The 21916-nt window shown below is 45.2% G+C and overlaps 1 protein-coding gene across 1 annotated transcript in view; it reads right to left on the reverse strand.

Annotated features, from left to right (window-relative positions):
* Nucleotides 1–21916, reverse strand: part of SNED1 (sushi, nidogen and EGF like domains 1) — a 1138259-nt gene that overhangs the window by 64441 nt on the left and 1051902 nt on the right. Inside the window, exon 30 of the mRNA XM_033958723.1 lies at nt 18217–18296. Within this exon, the coding sequence (XP_033814614.1) occupies nt 18217–18296 (80 nt within the window). The remainder of the gene's footprint in view (nt 1–18216; nt 18297–21916) is intronic.

The following is a 21916-nucleotide window of genomic DNA, read 5'->3' on the forward strand; positions in this document are numbered from 1 at the left end:
CTCCTCTGACCATTCCAGGAGCTCCAAGGAAATTGGAATCGCTTTATAAAGTTATTCCTATTCCAGGGTTTGACAAACCTCAGCTTTCACACGAATCCTTGCTGGTGGAGTCAACCCTGAAAAAATCTGCAGGCTCTAGTGTATATGCATCTGTCCCTCCTGGCAGAGAGGGCAAGGCTATGGATAAATTTGGTAAACGACTTTACCAAAATGCAATGTTGGCCAACCGTTCAGGTAACTATGCATTCCATTTCTCCTTTTACCTGAAACATCTTATCCAGCAGATGGCCACTTTTCAAAAGTATATTCCTGACCGCAAGCTTTCTGCTTTTCAGCAATGCACTGCCAGTCTCTTGCAGCTCAGGAAGTTCATGGTCCGTTCCATCTATGACACTTTTGAACTGACATCCCGAGCTACTGCTATGTCTGTAGCGATGAGACGATTGGCATGGCTTCGCGTCTCAGAACTTGATGTGAACCACCAGGACCGCCTTGCCAATGCTCCCTGCCTGGGTGATGAGCTGTTTGGAGAATCTCTGGATACCACCATTCAGAAGCTTTCTGCCAATGAGACGTGATGGGATACCTTGTTGAAAAACAAAAAGAAACCTCCTCCTCCTCGTCCTTTTAGGCAGCAGACGTCATACCAGCGCCGGTTCTCTGCTCGGCCAATTCAGCCTCATCCTCCTCAGCCTCGGAGGCAACGGCAACAGCAACAACAGGCTCGCAAACAACAGCCGCCTGCCATAAAGCCTGTTACTCAGCCTAAACTGACTCAGCCCTTTGACTCGCTTCTCCAGGGCATTGCCAGTCTTCCTCCCTCATGTCCTCTTCCACAGCCCATAGGAGGTCGACTAAACATTTTTCTGACTCGATGGGAGGTGATCACCACCGACCAGTGGGTGCTCTCTATCATAGCCCATGGCTACTCCCTCAATTTTCAGACTCCTCCGCCGTTAGGCCTGCCAAAAGAGTCTGCTTCCAACAAGTCTCAGTCCCTCCTTCTAGCTCAAGAGGTTCAATTCCTCCTTCTTCTCAATGCCATCGAAGAAGTACCTCACGATCAGCGAGGTCAGGGATTTTACTCCTGGTACTTTCTAGTTCCCAAAAAGACCGGAGACCTCAGACCTATATTAGATCTCAGAGATCTCAACAAATGTTTGGTCAAGGAGAAGTTCAAAATGCTCTCTCTTGCCACCCTCTACCCTCTTCTCACTCAGGGCGACTAGCTATACTCCCTCGATCTAAAAGAGGCTTACACACATATTCCTATCCATCTGACGTCCAGGCAATATCTACGCTTTCTCATCAATCAAACTCATTATCAGTACAAGGTGCTACCCTTCGGTCTGGCCTCCTCTCCCAGGGTATTCACCAAGTGTCTGACTGTGGTAGCGGCCTATCTCCGCTCTTACAATTTTCAAGTCTTCCCTTATTTGGACGACTGGCTGATCAAGGCTCATTCTCCTCAGGCGGTTCTGCTTGCCACCAACCAGACCATTCACTTCCTTCGACTGTTGGGTTTCGAAATCAATCTACCCAAGTCGCACCTCATTCCAACCCAGCGACTTCAATTCATCGGAGCCATTCTGGACACTGTTCTGATGAGGGTGTTTCTTCCATCCGATCGCCTTCAGACCATCCTTCATCTCTGTCAGCAGGTGTTTCAACAGATTACCATATCTGCGAATCACATGATGGGGCTCTTGGGGCACATGGCTTCGACAGTACATGTCACCCCCTTCGCACGTCTCCACCTGCGTACTCCTCAATGGACCCTAGCGACTCAGTGGTCACAAGCGACGGATCCTTGCTCACATCACATATCTGTGACCTCGTCTCTTCGACAGTCGCTTCTTTGGTGGTTGACATCTTAAAATCTATCCAGAGGTCTACTGTTCCATCTACCTCCTCCTCATTTTGTGATCACCACAGACGCATCCCCTTATGCCTGGGGAGCTCACTTGAACGAGTTCCAAACTCGGGGGTTTTGGACTGCTCAGGAAAAGAAACACCAGATCAGTTTCCTGGAACTCCGAGCAATGTTTTATGCCCTCAAGGCTTTTCAACATCTTCTCTTTCCTCAAGTACTACTCATTTGCACAGACAATCAAGTTGCAATGTACTACATCAACAAACAGGGAGGGACGGGCTCTCGCCTATTGTGTCAGGAAGCCCAACGGATTTGGTCTTGGGCGACAGCTTGTCAATTATTCCTGAAAGCTGTCTACATTCAAGGGGATCAGAATTCCTTAGCAGACAATCTCAGCAGAATTATCCAACCTCACGAATGGACTCTCGACCCCTTGACTCTCCAGTCCATTTTTGCTCAATGGGGCACTCCTCAAGTGGACCTTTTTGCAGCTCCTCACAATCATCAGCTGCCCCTGTTTTGCTCCAGACTCTACTCTCCTCACCGTCTGGCACCCGATGCATTTCTCCTGGAATGGACCAATCTCTTCCTCTATGCATTTCCTCCTCTACCGCTCATGCTGCGGACATTGTTCAAGCTCAGGAGGGAACAAACCACCATGATTCTCATCGCTCCACGGTGGACCAGGCAATATTGGTTCTCCCTTCTACTTCAACTCAGTTCCAGGGAACCCATACTTCTTCCACTGTTTCCTTCTCTGCTTACTCAGCATCAGCCTACTGCATCCCAACTTATAGTCGCTGCACCTGACAGCTTGGTATCTCTCGGGCTGACTTCGGCTCACTCACTCCTTTCTCAGCCTGTCCGTTCTATCATTGATGCTTCCAGGAAGCTGGCCACGCTTCAGTGTTATCAACAGAAGTGGTCTCGGTTTTCTTCCTGGTGCCTCTTACATCTCCATAATCCCATGTCTCTAGCAGTGGGACTGGTGTTGGACTATCTTCTTTCCTTGTCTGACTCTGGTCTCAAATCTACTTCTATTAGAGTTCATCTTAGTGCCATTGCTGCATTTCATGAGCCAATTCATGGAAAACCCCTCTTGGCTCATCCTTTGGTTTCTAGATTCATGAGGGGTCTTTTCAATGTCAAACCACCTCTCAAGCCCCCTCCTGTGGTTTGGGATCTCAATGTGGTTCTTTCCGCTTTAATGAAGCCTCCTTTTGAACCTTTGGCCACATCACATTTCAAATTTCTTACTTGGAAAGTGGTCTTCCTTATAGCTCTCACTTCTGCCAGGAGGGTCAGTGAATTGCATGCACTAGTGGCCGATCCACCTTTCACTGTTTTTCACCATGATAAGGTGGTTCTCCGTACACATCCAAAGTTTCTCCCTAAGGTTGTGTCTGACTTTCATCTTAATCAGTCCATAGTCCTACCTGTATTTTTTCTGAAGCCTCATTCTCATCCAGGTGAACAGGCTTTGCATACCTTGGACTGTAAACGTGCTTTGGCTTACTATCTTGAACGCACTAAACCTCACAGATCATCTCCTCAACTGTTTTTATCCTTTGATCCTAACAAGTTGGGTCATCCTGTCTCTAAACGCACTCTATCCAATTGGCTTGCTGCTTGCGTTTCATTCTGTTATGCTCAGTTGGGCCTGACACTGGAAGGTTCTGTCATGGGCCACAAAGTTAGAGCTATGGCAGCGTCTGTAGCTTTCCTCCGCTCCACTTCCATTGAGGAAATCTGCAAAGCTGCTACTTGGTCCTCAGTTCATACTTTTACATCTCACTATTGTCTGGATGCATTCTCCAGACGGGATGGACACTTCGGCCAATCTGTTTTACAAAATTTATTTTCCTAATGGCCAACCTTCCCTCCATCCCTCTTTTTGTTAGCTTGGAGGTCACCCATCAGTCAAGAATATGCTGCCTGCTTGTCCTGGGATAAAGCACAGTTACTTACCGTAACAGGTGTTATCCAGGGACAGCAGGCAGATATTCTTGCATCCCTCCCACCTTCCCGGGTTGGCTTCTTAGCTGGCTTATACTAACTGGGGACCGCGCGCCTTCGTCGGGCGGGAAGGCACTCGCGCACGCGCGGTGCGGCCTAGCTAGAACTTTCTAAGTTCTTAGAGTGCAATCACTCTAAAATTATCCGTACCGGGGCTCCGTCGGTGCCGTCACCCATCAGTCAAGAATATCTGCCTGCTGTCCCTGGATAACACCTGTTATGGTAAGTAACTGTGCTATCTTCTTCCATCTTGATGCGGCCCGTGAGATATTTGAATGTCTCGATCATGTCACCCCTCTCTCTGCGCTCCTCGAGCGAGTATAGCTGTAATTTATCCAGCCTTTCTTCGTACGGGAGATCCTTGAGTCCTGAGACCATCCGGGTGGTCATTCTCTGGACCGATTCCAGTCTCAGCACATCCTTGCGATAATGCAGCCTCCAGAATTGCACACAGTATTCCAGATGGGGCCTCACCATTGATCTATACAATGGCATAATGACTTCTGGCTTACGGCTGACGAAACCCCTCCGTATGCAACCTATGATCTGTCTTGCCTTGGATGAAGCTTGCTCCACTTGATTGGCAGCTTTCGTGTCCTCACTGACGATCACCCCTAAGTCTTGTTCTGTTACCGTTCTTGTTAGGATCTCGCCATTAAGGGTGTAAGTCTTACATGGGTTATGGCTGCCCAGGTGCATAACTTTGCATTTTTTGGCATTGAAGCTGAGTTGCCAGTTCCTAGACCAGCGCTCCAGTAGGAGCAGGTCGTGCATCATGTTGTCCGGCATTGAATCTTCGTCCGTTGTGTTAATGCCCACAACATTGCCCAGTTTGGCATCATCGGCAAATAATGTAATTTTACCTTACAGCCCTTCTGCTAAGTCACTTATAAAGATGTTGAATAGGATCGGTCCCAGGACCGAGCCCTGCGGCACCCCACTGATCACCTCCATCATTTCTGAGGGAGTGCCGTTCACCACCACCCTCTGAAGCCTACCTCCAAGCCAGTTCCCAACCCATTTTGTCAATGTATCGCCCAATCCCATAGAACTCATCTTGCTTAGTAACCTGCGGTGTGGTACGCTATCGAATGCTTTGCTGAAGTCCAGGTACACGATGTCCAGGGACTCCCCAACATCCAGCTTCCCCGTCACCCAGTCAAAGAAGCTGATTAGGTTGGATTGGCATGATCTCCCCTTAGTAAATTCGTGTTGACGGGGATCCCATAGATTCTCCTCATCTAGGATCGTATCCAATTGGTGTTTGATTAGAGTTTCCATTAGTTTGCTCACTATTGAAGTGAGACTCACCGGTCTGTAGTTTGCCATCTCCATCTTGGAGCCTTTCTTGTGGAGTGGAATGACGTTAGCCTGTACTGAGGGAGAGGTTGAAGAGTGCGGACAGTGGCTCCGCCAAGACCTCACTCAACTCCCTAAGCACCCTGGGGTGTAGGTTGTCAGGCCCCATTGCCTTGTTAACCTTGAGTTTTGACAGCTCACCGTAGACACTGTTGGGCGTAAACTTGAAGTTACTAAACGGGTCAATTGAGTCAACCCTTGTCTTTAGCTGAGGGCCAAGCCCCGGTGCTTCTCTGGTGAATACTGAGCAGAAGTATTCATTTAGCAGCTGTGCTTTTTCAGAATCCTTTTCCACATAGCCTCCGTCTGGTTTCTTAAGACGTACAATCCCACCTGAGTTTTTACTTCTGTCACTGATTTATTTGAAGAAGGATTTATCTCCCTTCTTGATGTTCTTTGCTAGAGATTCCTTCATGTGGAATTTAGCCTCCCTGACAGCTGTTTTGATGGCCTTTGACTTGGTCAGGCAGTCTGCTCTAGAGTCCTGTTTCTCCGATTGTTTGTAAGAGATGAATGCTTTTTTTTTCTCCTTGATGAGGTCAGAGATCTCTGCAGTGAACCACTGCGGCTTATTGTTCCTTCGCCGTTTACTTATTAATTTAACATAGCGGATTGTTGCTTCTTGTATGGTGGCTTTCAAAGTTGACCACATTTCTTCCACGCTATTGGTTTCCGCTTGGCTATGTAGCGCCTGTGGACAAAGGAACCCATGTCTTGGAAGTTTGTGTCCCTGAAATTGAGGACCTTGGTCAGTGTGGTAGTTTTAGTGAAACCTTTCTTAAGATTGAACCATACCATGTTGTGGTCACTGGAGGCCAAAGTGTCGCCCACCGAGACCTCTGTGACACTTTCTCCATTGGTAAGTAAAAGGTTCAGAATTGCCTGATCCCTTGTTGGGTCCAACACCAGTTGCCTGAGACCAGCTCCCTTCATAGAGTTTAATAACCTCCTGCTGCTGCCGGAAGCAGAGGTAAGTGTATTCCAATCCACATCAGGCATGTTGAAGTCACCTAACAATACTGTGTCCCCACGCAAGGTGATATTTTCTATATCTCCCATAATTTCTAAATCCAGGTCATCCTTTTGTCTTGAGGGTCTGTAGATTATGCCAAGATACAGGCATTTGTCCTTCCCTCTGGCCATATTAACCCAAAGGGATTCCCCAGTGTATTGGACATCTGTGGTTCTTGTGACCTTAATGTCATCTTTAGTATATAATGCTACTCCTCCTCCCATTCTGCCCTCCCTGTCCCGGCGAAGCAAATTGTAACCCGGTATGACCATGTCCCACCCGTGGGAGTCTGTGAGCCAGGTCTTGGATATCGCCACCACATCCAGGTCGGCATTCCTTATTTCTGTTTCCAATTCCAGGATCTTGTTTCCCAAACTGTGTGCGTTGACGTACATAGCCCTCCATGTTGTATTTTTGTTACATCTCAGTCGGGATATTCCCGTTTGAGCTACTTGAATACCTTTAGCATTTTTTGTGCTCTCTGCAGACCCAGAACTACAATGTGTACTCCCCCTAGTCCCTGAATTACAATGTGACCCATGATGCTGATGTGAACCTACCCCCGGTTCGAAAGTGTGTGTATTCGCCCCTGACCCAGAATTTTGGTGACTACTTACCTCAGACTCTAGAAAGTATTGGCAGTTTAGTTCGCCAGGTATGTAGTTTGTGCCTGTACCCTCCCCCGACTTACCTAGTTTAAAGCCCTGTGAAGTAGGCGGGCTAGACGGTGTCCAAGAACATTCTTCCCTCTTCTGGTCTGGTGTAGCCCGTCGTGTCCCTGTAGCCCTTGCAAAGCTTCTCCATGGTGCAGGAAGCCGAAGTTCATCTCTTTGCACCATCCTCGCAGCCAGTCGTTCGCCCTCTGTATTCGAACGACTGGCTGCGAGGATGGTGCAAAGAGATGAACTTCGGGTTCCTGCACCATGGAGAAGCTTTGCAAGGGCTACAGGGACACGACGGGCTACACCTGACCAGAAGAGGGAAGAATGTTCTTGGACACCGTCTAGCCCGCCTAATTCACAGGGCTTTAAACTTAACGCTGAAAAAACCAAATTCCTTCTGGCAAGCCCTAATGACAAAATTAAAGATACGTCGATCTTTAAATGGTCAAGATTTTCCAATAGATGATTCTATAATACGGATTTGCTAGTCAGAAAATGTTTCTCAGTCTTATGGAAACTCCGAACCATTAAAAAATATTTTGACATAGCATCATTTCATCTGCTAGTTCAGTCTTCCATCTTAAGTATGCTCGACTATTGCAATATTATTTATTTGGGTACATATAAGAAAACACTGAAAAGGCTTCGAATTATTCAAAATTCAGCAGTTCGGCTGATTTTTGGTTTGAAAAAATGGGAACATATTACTCCCTATTATCAAAAACTACATTGGTTACTGATGGAGGCAAGAGTTTTGTTTAAATTTTCCTGTATCTGTTTTAAATCAATATTTGGTATGGCTCCTGAGTACCTGGTCTCTCATTTTTTTCTAGACCATTTTAACAGGCCTACATGCAAAATCCATATGTTTGCTTACCCAACAGTAAATGCTTGTCACTTTAGAAGATTTCTGGATAGAACTCATGCATTTCGGGCAGGCAAATTGAATGACTGGTTGGGTAATCTTATTATACGTGTTCCATCTTATTTTACTTTTAGAAAATTAGTTAAAACACAGTTGTCTGATCAATTTGTAACCTGATTCACTGTTTTTAATCTTTTATCCTTTTATCTTGTATATATTTCTGATGATTTGTATTGTATTTTTTCACTGACTGTCCAGTACTTCTCATTGTAAACCGCCTCAAACTATTATGGCTTTGGTGGTATACAAAAATAAATTATTATTATTAAAATATATGATAGTTAGCTTAGATGCGGCGAAAGCCTTTGATAAAGTCAACTGGAACTACCTATTCTCGGTACTTTCCTATATGGGTTTTACCGGTTGGTTTTATGATATGATACGATTGTTATATACGTCACCCACTGCCAGCATCTTAGTGAATGGTACGAAGACGCCGTCTTTTCAGATTGCGAGAGGTACGAGACAGGGTAGTCCTCTCTCTCCCATGTTGTTCTTGCTCTATCTGGATCCCTTCCTAAGAACATTGCAGAGAGATGATGGTATAGTGGGGCTCCCGGAAGGAGACTCCCAATTACGAGTATTGGCATATGCTGATGATATGCTACTGACATTAGCCGACCCACAGGATTCCCTGAAAAGAGCATTAGCCATCCTAGATGAATTTAGCCTATATTCGGGACTGATACTCAACCTTCAGAAATCACTGGCACTTCCCCTGTCTCGAGGACTTCCTGCTCAGTGGAGGGGACCTTTCCCATTACAATGGGCTACCACTTCTCTGAAATACTTAGGTATACAAATACCGATAGACATCACCAGCCTATATTCAGAGAATGTCCTACCACTCTTGACGCTTACACGACAGAAACTGTCACTTTGGAGGGACTTTCCGATATCACTCATGGGTAAAATTGCTTTATATAATATGGTGTTGTTGCCCCAGTGGCTCTATATATTTCAAATGCTCCCTATATTATTGTCTGTCAAACATGAGAGGGAGGTGGGGAAATACCTCACTTCTTACTTATGGAATGGAAAAAAGGCCAGAATTTCACTGTCAGTTTTGATGCTTCCCAGGGCGCAGGGGGGACTGGGCCTTCATAATTTACGATTGTTCTCTCAGGCGTGTCAAATGAGACACCTGAGTGATTGGTTCCGGGGGACTAGCCATTTTTCGGCTACTTCTTCGGAACTAGTCCTATGCTCCCCATACCACTTTAGCTATCTGCTGCACGCTTTGCGTCTCCCGGGGGGTCCACCACCTCTTGGAAAGTTTCTTTTTCAACCGTTACGTCAAGTGTGGAGACGTTTGTGTAAAATGCTAAAGATCAACCATACCGCTACAGCATACTTACCTTTCTTGGACAATTCAGACTTTCCATCTGGGACATCTAGGTTTCCGGTATCTGTGTGGAGAACGTCAAATTTGCACTATATTTCACAGGTGGTAACAGCACAGGGCACGGTGCCATCCTTCGCGGTGATGCAGACTGAATATAATTGGACGCCTCGGGACTGGTTGGCATATGCTCAGATGACATCTTATATTAGATCTCTCCCGCTGGAGGGGCTCACGAACCAATGTCAGGAGACAATTTCGGAAGCATTATGTTTAACAGCACAGACACAAATCCCTTTGAAATTTCATTTACGCTTTTTACGGGACAGTCTGGGGTCAATCTCTTATGAAGCCTATGCGGCCCGCTGGACAGAGGATCTGGCCTGTGAGGTGAATGGTCATCATATACAACAGGGTCTTCACTCTATTCACTCTCTTACCTCACATGTGACCCTTATTGAAATGAACTATAAGTTCTACTTACGACTCTACAGATCACCAACGTACCTGTATCGTGCTAACCTCAGAACATCGGATACGTGTCTTAAATGCGCTCATCCAGGAGCAACACTGGGACACCAGTTCTGGTCGTGTCCCTTGATAGTGGACTTTTGGATTCAAATTCAGCGGCATATTACTTCCATGTGGCATCAGGGATATGTAAATCGTCCGGAATTGCTGTTCACGATGGACCCACTTCCCCGGGGGTCTCCGAGAGGTTTCCGAGGTTTTTTGGCCCGGACTTTCCTCATGGGAAAGAAAACTATACTACATTGCTGGATTGTATCAGACCCACCAACTTTGTCATTCTGGAGAATTCTGATGCTTCGTCAAGCCTCGATGGAGCGTATGTCCTTGACTTCATTGGACTCACCCAGAGGCCGGTTATTTAGTTCTGTTTGGGAACCATTCTGGTTAACGTTGACTCATAAAGCACGAAGTCACTTATTGAACTTGTAATACTTCAATAGCTGGAGGATGATCATTGTTACTGTGGGATGTTGGGAGGGTGGGTGTTGGGGATAGGGAGGGGGAGGGTGGGGGGAGGATAATGGTTTGTCTAGTGTGATGCTATTTTCTTGTAAAATCAATAAACATATTTAAACATAAAATATATGATACTCAGTGCAAAAGATTGGATAGACCCCATCTCACTGCTGTCTGCTGCCTGCATCTTGGTGATTTCTTTGTTACGTTGCTAGGGGAGTGGGAATATGTACACTAAGTTCCTCCAAGATTGCTAGTTATACGTTAGGTCATGGCAATATTTAGATTTTATTATTATTTTGTAATGCTATTGGGGTGGCAAGTCAAATGCGTGCAAGACAAATGTGCGCAGACATTTTAGTGCAGGACAATTGCACGTGACACAATTGCACGCATGACAATTGCGTGCAAACACAATCACGCACATGATAAATGAGCGTCAGACAAGAACACAAGAGACATTTGCGTGCATGACAATCGTAAATTGCGCATGCATAATGTCAGAAATAAAATCACAAAATGAACAACATGAACAGTTTGAAATATCTATTATGTCATGTAGCTATTATCATGCCAATGTATTGAGCAATGAGCTGCAACACAGTCAGTGGCGTACTAAGGGGGGGGCGAGAGGGGCGGTCCGCCCCGGGTGCCAGCCATGAGGGGGTGTTCCCGACCTTGCCGTTCATTCCCCCCCACCACACCTGAAGGACCGCTCGCCCCACTGACCTTCCTGCACCACCTGTGAAGCAGCCCGCAGCAGGATCGCGACTTCAGCGATACCTGAGCTGCTTGGGCGCTGCTTCCTGCGCCGCGGTCCCGCCCCTCCTCTGACGTCAGAGGAGGGGCGGGAACGCGGCGCAGGAAGCAGCGCCTAAGCAGTGCAGAGATCGCTGACATCGGGATCCTGCTGCGGCTGCTTCATAGGTGGTGCAGGAAGGTCAGTGGGGCGAGCGGTCCTTCGGGGGTGGTGGTGGGGGGGACTGAACGGCAAGGCCGGGAGCATAGGTAGTGCTGCTTCATAGTGGTGCGGGGAGGCCAGGGGGCGAGCGGTCCTTCGGGGTGGGGCGGGCGGGCAGGCAGGCAGGCTTTCAAGGAGGAGGGGGGTGACAGACAGGCAGGAAGGCCTTCAAGGGGGGGACAGGCCTTCAAGGGGGGGGGGACAGGCAGGCCTTCAAGGGGGGGACAGGCCTTTGGGGGGGTGTGCAGACCTTCAAGGGGGAGGGACAGGCCTTCAAGGGGGGGCAGGCAGGCCTTCAAGGGGGGGGACAGGTCTACAAGGGGGTGGGACAGGCCTACAAGGGGGTGGGACAGGCCTTCAAGGGGGGAACAGGCCTTCGGGGGGGGTGCAGGCCTTTGGGGGGGTGCAAGCCTTCAAGGGGGGGACAGGCCTACAAGGGGGTGGGACAGGCCTTCAAGGGGGGTGCTGGCCTTCGGGGGGGTGCAGACCTTCAAGGGGGTGCAGGCCTTCAAGGGGGGACAGGCCTTCAGGGGGGTGCAGGCCTTCGGTGGGGTGCAGACCTTCAAGGGGAGAGGACAGGCCTTCAAGGGGGGGACAGGAAGGCAGGCCTACAAGGGGGGAAGGACAGGCCTTCGGGGGGGTGCAGGCCTTCGGGGGGGTGCAGACCTTCAAGGGGGGGACAGGCCTTCAAGGGGGGGACAGGCAGGCAGGCCTTCAAGGGGGGGACAGGCCTACAAGGGGGGACAGGCCTTCAAGGAGGTGGGACAGGCCTTCAAGGGGGGTGCAGGCCTTCAAGGGGGGACAGGCAGACCTTTAAGGGGGGACAGGCCTTTGGGGGGGACCCTGGTTTAGAAGTACACGGAGGGAAGGGGGTGTTCAAAGAGACGTGCATATGCCAAACTTTGGGGGGGAGGAAGAAATAATGGGTCTGAAAATAGAGGAGAGGGAGAGAGATGATGGACCATGGGATTTAGGGAGGGAAGGAACAGAAAGGGAGAGAAATTGGACACAAGGGATGGTGTGGAGGAGGGATAGAGATACTGGATAGGAGGGTAATTGGGAAAAGAAAGGGAGAGATTGTGGACTCGGGTGGTGGGGAAGGAGGGAGAGATGCCGGATGAAAGGGTAGTTAAGAAAAGGTGGATCTGTGGAGGGAGATGAAAAAAAGGAAAGATACCAGACTTCCTGGGGAGGGAAGGGAAATGGAAAGGGAGGACAGAGTTGGCAGATGGATGGTTAGCATGCAGAAAGAAGAAAGAAGGAGACCCCAAGTTATCAGAAGAAAACCAGAGCCTTGGACCAACAAGATTTGAAATATAACCAGACAACAAAAGGTAGAAAAATTAATTTTATTTTCTGTTTTGTGATTATAATATGTCAGATTTGAAATGTGTATCCTGCCAGAGCTGGTGTTGGACTGCAAACGTGAGCTAGGATTTAACAGAGAGAGGAAAAGTCCTTTTTGTTTCTTTCTTTTATTTACACCACAGCGCCAGTGTGATTAGGAGAAGCCAAAGGGGGTGAAAAAGCTATAAAACCCCAGGAGTTTTGAAAAAAATCACCCAACTGGGCAGGAAAATCGAATTGAAAAACCAATTCAATAGGCTGAATCGAATCAAAATTTTTTTCCTGAATCTGGCAGCATTAATTTGCGCTACTGTCTTAGACTTTAGGACCTGGGATTGGGGAGAGATGGCATCTTCAGTACTTTATAATGCAAGTAAAACGAGGATTTGGTCAGACTTTTGAAGGGTCTGCAGAAAAAAAATATTGTATAGGCCGGGGACATGAGACAGCAGGAAATGGGAACTTTTCTTCCTTCTATTTTTGTGAATGGAAAGGCTGAGGATGTCAGAGAGTTCAGTTAAAATATGGCTTTATAAGAAAATATAATAATGTGTTTTATAAAGTTTATAGCATAGCTGGCCTACCCAGTGAGGTGTTCCTAGTGGTGGTGGTGGCAGCGTGTCAATGTGTTGAGAGGAAGAGGTGGTCTGGGAAATTCTCCTGAGCAAACTCCGGGCCCATTTCCACCCCCCAGTTAGTCCACTCCACTCAACTGGATCACACACTGAGTGGGTCTTTGGGTGTTGTTTTGGGATCTCTTCCAGTGGTTTATCAGTATCTCCTTCTGGTCCAAGGAAGGAAACTTTGTTATCCTTAGCATTGACCTACAGAATATGTTTGTAACAGCGCTGCTTGTGTGGCATTAGGCTATGTAGTGATCGAAAGAAAAAAACATACCTTTGCACATTTTTGCACTATATGGTGGGTGTATGAGGAGATTCACATTTCCTGCACAGCTAAGTCCATGTGAAGTTACCTTGTGCTGTATTTGACATCTAGCAAGGTCTCTGTTTGAAAGGAAAGATCTAAACTTAAAAATGAAGTGGCCAGAAGTTATGGTAAAAGCAGATAGTGTAGCTGGTTTTAAGAAAGATTTGGACAAATTCCTGGAGGAAAAGTCCATAATCTGTTATTAAGACATGGGGGAAGTGTCTGCTTGCCCTGGATCGGTAGCATGGAATGTTGCTACTCTTTGGGTTTTGACCAGGTATTAGTGTCCTGGATTGGCTACCATGAGAATGGGCTACTGGGCATGATGGACCATTGGTCTGACCCAGTTAGGCTATTCTTATGTTATGTTCTCATCTGTAGGGGCCTTTGTTTTCACTTCTTATTTTAATGTATTTTTTTCTGGGAACTTATCAGTGTTTTTTATAATGGGAACAAAAATGGAAGAGAATTAATGTGTGTGGGATGAGGGGGTAACTAATTTCTTCAGCTAAATAATTCAATCCACCTCAACCAGACATAGGAGAACTCACGCACCATTCACACATCCTCCAACCAAAAACGTCAAAAGAAAAAAACTGTTCGACAACCTCCTAGCCATTCGAGCTGCAACACTCGACCCCCAACTCTACAACCAATTGACATCAACCACAGACTGCAAAACCTTCAAAAAGAAATAAAAACCCTTCTATTCAAAAAACACATAAAACCGAACTAACACAATCAGAACTGTCCCAATCATCACCTGCAACTACTCCATATGTACTTCTGATGTCATGACAATTCAGACATAATTTATGTTATGTTATGTTTGGAATATAAGAAAATTTTCACTGCCTGTTTCTATTCTGACCATTTATTCCATTTCATGGTCATTACAAAAAAATATTTTTTTACATTGGGGGGGGGGTGTCAAAAAATGATGGGCCCCGGGTGCCACATACCCTAGGTACGCCACTGAACACAGTTCAATCTTTATTCAATAAAATTCCCAAACAAAGATCTCATTATTCAACACAAAGGTATGTAAAGAAATGGGATGAGTCAACATCATAGAACAGAGGTATCCTGCAGGGAAGAGCAAATAAACGAGTAAGGGTGGTAAACCGAAAAAGAAAGTAAATAACAGAACTTACTGAATGCTACATACCTCTACTGGGTGGCCTGGTTGGTTGTATTAGTGTCAAAGTATCTGCATCTCATGCAGACGGATTACAAGAGTACACTCATAATATTCATAATCATAATCATGATCCAATCCTACTGCATAGAGAACAAGTGAAAACCCCCACATGGAAAGAGAAAGAAAGACCAGGAGGGGAGAGGGGAAGAGATGAAGCAGGTTAGCTTGGGGTCAGATGAAGGGACACTGGGGGGCATAGGAAGGAAATACTGGGGCCATATTAAGGAGGCACGGGGGCAAAGGAGGCACTGGGAGCACTAAGCACTGGGGGCATAGGAAGGAGGCACTAGGGGCAAAGGACCACAAAGAAGTAATGGAAACACAATACTGAATATATAGCCCTGCGCACAAGTGTCCACGCGCATTTGTCTTGTGTGCTATTTTCTAGCGCGATAATAGCCTGCATGCATGTGTCCGTGCACATTTGTTTTACCTACTATTGTCTAGCGTGAAAATAGCCTGTACGTATGTGTCCACGCATATTTTTCTTGTAGCTATTGGCTTGCGCAATTTAGACCTGCGCGCATATATCCTGCGCTCAATTATCTGCGTCTATTTGACTGCACGCATTTGCCTTGCGCACAATTGACTATGAACCGTTATTGGTGGTTACTCTCTAAGGATCTAGTAGACTGTATTTCTAAGAGCTAATTACATGCTAATAGAAATGCCCTAATTACTTTTGTAGCCTTTTAATTGGTTCAAGGGCCTATAAATCAGAGATCAGGCCAGGAGTGGGCAGGAGTTGTGGATGAGAGGGAGAGTCTAAACTGAGGCTTTCTGTGTTTTATACCGATACGAAGCATACAAGCATATGAAAGCACCTGTAGCATGGTCTGTACACATGTTTTTCTTTATAATAAAGGAAGGAATTCAGTAAATGGCCCTCAAAATTCCATGCCCAAAAAATCAGCACTATGAAGGATGTGTGCATTTTATAGAATTGTGTTTAGGCATGGTTCTGTGCCTAATTGTTGGGCATAGGACTTTCATTTTGCTAAAAACAGGTATAAATTCCGGTGCCTAGCTTAGGAACAGATTGATCTAATTGGACGATGGGGATAGGAAGGGAGTGATTAAGGAGGATAAAGAGGTAGCTGAGAGGTTGAACACGTTCTTCTCGTCGGTCTTCACGAGAGAAGACACATCTAATATACCGGACTCAGAGGAGCTCATGAGTGGGAAACAGGCTGAAAAATTGGATCACATAGAGGTAAGTAAGGAGGATGTCCTCAAACAGATAGACAGGCTAAAATGCGGCAAATCACCGGGCCCGGACGGGATCCACCCAAGGGTTCTGAAGGAACTAAGACAAGAAATAGCGGGCACAATCCAGCATGTTTGCAATCTATCCTTGAAAACTGGTGAGGTACCAGAGGACTGGAAACTGGCGAATGTCACACCTATCTTCAAGAAGGGATCGAGGGGTGACCCCGGGAACTACAGGCCGGTGAGCCTGACTTCAATTATAGGGAAGATGGTGGAAGCTATGATCAAGGACAGCATTTGCGAGCACATCGAGAAGAATGACCTATTGAGAACAAGCCAACACGGATTCTGTAAGGGAAGGTCGTGCCTAACGAACCTTCTGTACTTCTTTGAGGGAATAAGCAGTCGGGTGGACAATGGGGAACCCATAGACATCATTTACCTCGATTTTCAAAAGGCTTTCGACAAGGTGCCACATGAAAGGCTGCTTAAGAAGCTGTGGAACCACGGGGTGGGAGGGGATGTGCACAGATGGATCAAGCACTGGTTGTCGGGCAGACTGCAGAGGGTCGGAGTAAAGGGTCAATATTCTGACTGGCGGGGAGTCACAAGCGGTGTGCCACAGGGATCGGTGCTGGGGCCGTTACTCTTTAACATATTTATCAATGACCTGGAAAAGGAGGCAAAGTGCGAGGTTATAAAATTTGCAGACGATACCAAACTGTGCGGCAGAGTTAGGACCAGGGAGGAGTGTGAGGACCTACAAAGAGACCTGGACAAGCTGGAAGACTGGGCAAACAAATGGCAAATGCGCTTTAACGTGGACAAATGCAAGGTCATGCATATAGGGAAAAAGAACCCGTTGTTCAACTACAAATTGGGGGGGGTATTGTTGGGAGACAGCAGGCTTGAGAGAGACTTGGGTGTGCTGGTGGATGCATCACTGAAGCCATCTGCACAGTGCGCAGCAGCCTCGAAAAAAGCCAACAGGATGCTTGGCATCATAAAGAAGGGCATAACAACCAGAACGCGGGAAGTCATCATGTCATTGTATCGAGCGATGGTGCGTCCACATCTGGAATACTGCGTTCAGTATTGGTCGCCGCACCTCAAGAAGGACATGGCGGTACTTGAGAGAGTCCAAAGGAGAGCAACGAAAATGGTAAAAGGGCTAGAACACTGCCCATATGCCGAGAGGTTGGATAGGCTGGGGCTCTTCTCTCTGGAAAAAAGGAGGCTCAGGGGAGATATGATAGAGACCTTCAAGATCATGAGGGGCATAGAGAGGGTGGACAGGGACAGATTCTTCAGACTGAAGGGGACAGCAAATACGAGGGGGCATTCGGAGAAACTGAGGGGAGATAGGTTCAAAACAAACGCAAGGAAGTTTTTTTTCACCCAAAGGGTCGTGGACACTTGGAATGTGCTACCGGAGGAAGTAATCAGGCAGAGTACGGTACAGGGATTCAAACAGGGATTGGACGGATTCCTGAAGGATAAAGGGATCATGGGATACTGAGGGAGGAGCTGGGATGTAACACAAGTATAGAAAGCTAACCAGGTAATGAGTAGAAACCAAACCAGGTCGTGCAGGTGCAAGACCGGAGGGTTAGGACTTCGATAGGAAGACAGGACTTAAATGAGAAACCAAGGTGGCAAGGGAGCCCCTTCTGATGATATAGACAGGTCGTGACCTGTTTGGGCCGCCGCGGGAGCGGACTGCTGGGCAGGATGGACCTGTGGTCTGACCCGGCGGAGGCACTGCTTATGTTCTTATGTTCTTACAATTCTGTGCAAACTTTTGGGAATGCCTTTGACACATCCCCTTTTCAGATGCACAGTTGCACGTGGATCTTTATAGAACAGGGCACTAGAAGATGCATGTGCAACTGCCAATCAGAACCAATTAACTGCAATAATTGGATGTTAGTGCCCAATTATTGCTAGTGGTTCATTAATCAATTCAGTTGTGTGCACATCTTTGTTGTACACCTAAAATTCAGCACACAACATTCAGTATGATATATAGAATCTGAGGAAAATTGACCTTTATTTGGAACTATATCTACTTGCTTATAGCCTGTATTCCTTAACTGGGATCTAGTTTCCAGGAAAGAAAAATATTATTGTATTTCTGGAGAAATCTCTAGTCTATATCATAAATAGAAGGGTCAGGTGAATAATATGTAGCCTGGGATTCATTACTAATCCACAACAATTCATAATGGATCACCTGATTAATAACTCTGGAAGTCATGTTTGGTATTTATCCCCCATCACAGGGTTAAATAAAGTAACTTGAAACTTCAATTTTTTTCTTTTTAAAGTTAGAGATGCTGATGGCTCAAACCCCTGTGCATTAAACGATAGATAGTTGCATGCGCATACATACTAAGTGTCTTCTTTACAATTGCCCCTTCACAGCTTTCCTTGTAGCAGATATCCGGATGCACTTTGTAAATTCTTTTGTAGCTGTCAATATGGAGAAAGGATGAGTCAGACAATCTCACAGAATGAGAATACATATTATTATACTGGAAAAGTAACAGACAGTAGGTAGGTAGTTCCAGGCCATTGGGGACCAGTCCTGGTTTTATCCCACTGAACATGTAGTTCCATTTTTCTTAAAGAATTCAGAATACAGAGTTCCTTTAGGTCAGTGTTTTTCAAACTGGTTCTGGATTGCCACAAAGAGATTCCGGGTGTACCGCAAGAAATTCCAGAATTCATTTTTAAAATTCCCTTCCTAAGAAATAATTCATAAAATAAATTTACACTAAAATAGATGACGTGTACGTTGTGTATGCAAGATTCTGTCACCGCCAGTGCCAATGCCTCTCCACCCGTCATACCTCTATAAATGTTCACCAACACAAGCAGCATCTTCCACTTGTTGCTTGTGCCAGCCTTGGCTCCCTTCAGACGTCATTTCCTCTCATGGGACCAGGATGTGACATCAGAAGGGAGCCTAGGGCGGCAAACATTTACAGAGGTATAATTTCAATTATAATGTGCCACAAAAAACATTTGCTCTGTTTAGTGTGCTGGAGATAAAAAAATTTGCAAGACACTGCCCTAGCCAGTCTGGTTTCCATAAGAACATACGAATAGCTTTACTAGGTCAGACCAATGGTCCATCAAGCCCAGTAGCCCGTTCTCACGGTGGCCAATCTTGGTCACTAGTACCTGGCCAAAACCCAAGAAGTTTCAATATTCTATGCTATCGATCCAGGACAAGCAGTAGCTTTCCCCATGTCTTTCTCAATAAAAGCCTATGGACTTTTCCAGGATATCTACAATGTAAAAGCATGAGATAGACTTGCATGAAATGGAGACAATGCATGCAAATATATCTAATGCATATTCATGATGGATATCCTGAAAATCAGATGGCTAGGAGGTTGTCCAGGACTGAAACAGCTTGTCCTTGATAAGCTTGAGTTATCTGATAACCATACCATTTGTTTACTTTTCTAGCATACATGACAACAGATGCAACTTCTTGCAAATCAGTGATACTTTTTATCATTCACATGTGGGACTCCAAGTCCTTACTAAAATGTCTGCCAATAAATTGTGATAATAGCAATGCTGCATTCATGACTAGATCCAACAATTGTAATAAAAGGAATGGGGAAGGGTCATAAAAAATATGGTAAAGAAACAAGCTATTACTGAAGCAAAAAGATAGATATAAAAGAAAATATTCTTAAACAGAAATTACAATCTAAATCTAATAGATACGGTACTCCTCGGAATCTACAACAAAATGAAAAATTAACAGAAAAGAACAAATTGGAACACAAAACAAAAAAGCAGAAAATAAAATGAAAGCCTACCAATTCCATTAATATGTCATCCAATATTAAAAGTCTAAACATCAATCATTTACACAGAAACTAATTTTTGAAAATAATTGGGGATGTTGAACTTATAAACCCTACCATTAGTAAGTCTATACCAATCACGTGTTATTACAGAGAAATGTTTTAAAGCAGGGGTGTCAAACTCAATCACATGAGGGGCCGAAATCTAAAACACAGGCTAAGTCATGGGCTGAATTTTTTATTAAGATACTTAGGGCCTCTTCTATCAAACTGCGCTAGCAGTTTGTAGCATGGTGAGCTGCACTGAATGGCCCGCGCTGCTCCCAACGCTCATAGAATTCCTATGAGCGTTGGGAGAAGCGCAGGCTATTCAGTGCGGCACCCTGCATTAAAAACTGCTAGCGCAGTTTGATAGAAGAGGCCCATAGTCTTAGTAGAAGGATTCTGGGTTAGATGGACCATTAGTATGACCCAGTATGACTCTTACGTTTTCATGTTACTCAGTGTGATCTCCATTGACCATTACCCTCTGTCATCTTCTACTCAACCAGTTCCACTCAGTTTATTTATTAGACGTCAGTGTGGAACACTGTCAAAAGCTTTGCTAAAATCTCAGTCTAAATACACCACATCTAGTGCATGCATAAACACCAGAGATATAGAAATAAATGAATTTCTTCCAGAACAGTGCAAAATAGAGACAGCAGATGTAAATTTTCAAAACTAACATATTTCAATCAATGAACTGAAAATAAAATCATTGTCCTACCTTTGTTGTCTCTTTCCCTTTTTTGTTCCAGTATGTCAGTCTGTAATGCACACTAAAACAGGGGAAACAAATCCACAAAAAACAAACAAGCAAGAGCAAAAGTGGAAATGTCCAATCAAGATGGTGCACAAAAAGTGTCTTTCAACTCATCTGATAAATCCAAATGTCTTTATTCATCCAAAATAACTCTTTCATCCAAAGTAACTCATTGACTCGACATGATCATGTTTCGGCCACCCGGCCTGCATCAGGAGTCTTAGGAGTCTTTGGGTATCAATTGGATAAATATGCTCTAAAACACAACGATCAAACCGTTGCTCCGAATCGTGTGACGCTACAAACCAACACAGCCTTGCAAGTATTACTCAATAATGCAACACCCTTGCAAGGCTGTGTTGGTTTGTAGCATCACACGATTCGGAGCAACGGTTTGATCGTTGTGTTTTAGAGCATATTTATCCAATTGATACCCAAAGACTCCTAAGACTCCTGATGCAGGCCGGGTGGCCGAAACATGATCATGTCGAGTCAATGAGTTACTTTGGATGAAAGAGTTATTTTGGATGAATAAAGACATTTGGATTTATCAGATGAGTTGAAAGACACTTTTTGTGCACCATCTTGATTGGACATTTCCACTTTTGCTCTTGCTAGTCTGTAATGCACTCCCCTTTTAATCATTTTTAAAATAATTTTCTTTTAACTAATATTTTTTTAATTGTAAACCGTTTAGGTACCTGTTTGATAAACGGAATAACAAAGAATAAAGAAACTTGGAAACTTTTTAATCATCTTTTCCCAGTCTCTGGCTGCACTTTCTTTTGTCTGTGCTCTTAATTCTATTTCCAAGACCTTCTTATCCATTTGCTGATTTTCTTTCCTTTACTTTCTGCCCTATATCCATCTTTGTTAAGAACAAATACAGGGACTTGTGTATAAACACTAGTCAGTAAAGTAGTTTTTGATATTAGATAAGAAACTGACTATAATAGTGATAATTACCAGTGAGGAGAAAGCAAATGACTCGTAGAAAAATGCTCAGAGAAGTGAAACTCTGAAGAGGGGGTGAAAACCTCCTCTTGAGGGAAGAGTTTACCGTCCATTCATTGCATAAACTTGTGAAACATCACTCTCTGACCACTGGTAAAAAATATATCAATTATTGAGTAATACTTGCAAAGTTGACATGAAATGTTCAAAATTCTTATGCAAAAAAACTCTCTCTCGTTGGAAAAATGATGCTATGCACTTATCTGTGACAAACTCTTATGGTTCTTAGGGCTCTTAGGGGTCCCAATGCGGCCCCGTTTCGAGTTCTGCTTCAGGAGACCCAGATACACTGTTCTAAACACTTTTTGAACCCCCTGTGCGATCGTAATGTCTTTCCAAGAGATGATCTGAAATACAACAAATCTTTATCAATACCACACACAGCGCAGAAGACTGCTCAAACAAGCTGCGCTGTGGGGAAATTTAACATCTTATTAGCAAAAAAG

The sequence above is a fragment of the Geotrypetes seraphini genome, chromosome 9 (assembly GCF_902459505.1).
Source record: "Geotrypetes seraphini chromosome 9, aGeoSer1.1, whole genome shotgun sequence".
NCBI lineage: Eukaryota > Metazoa > Chordata > Amphibia > Gymnophiona > Dermophiidae > Geotrypetes > Geotrypetes seraphini.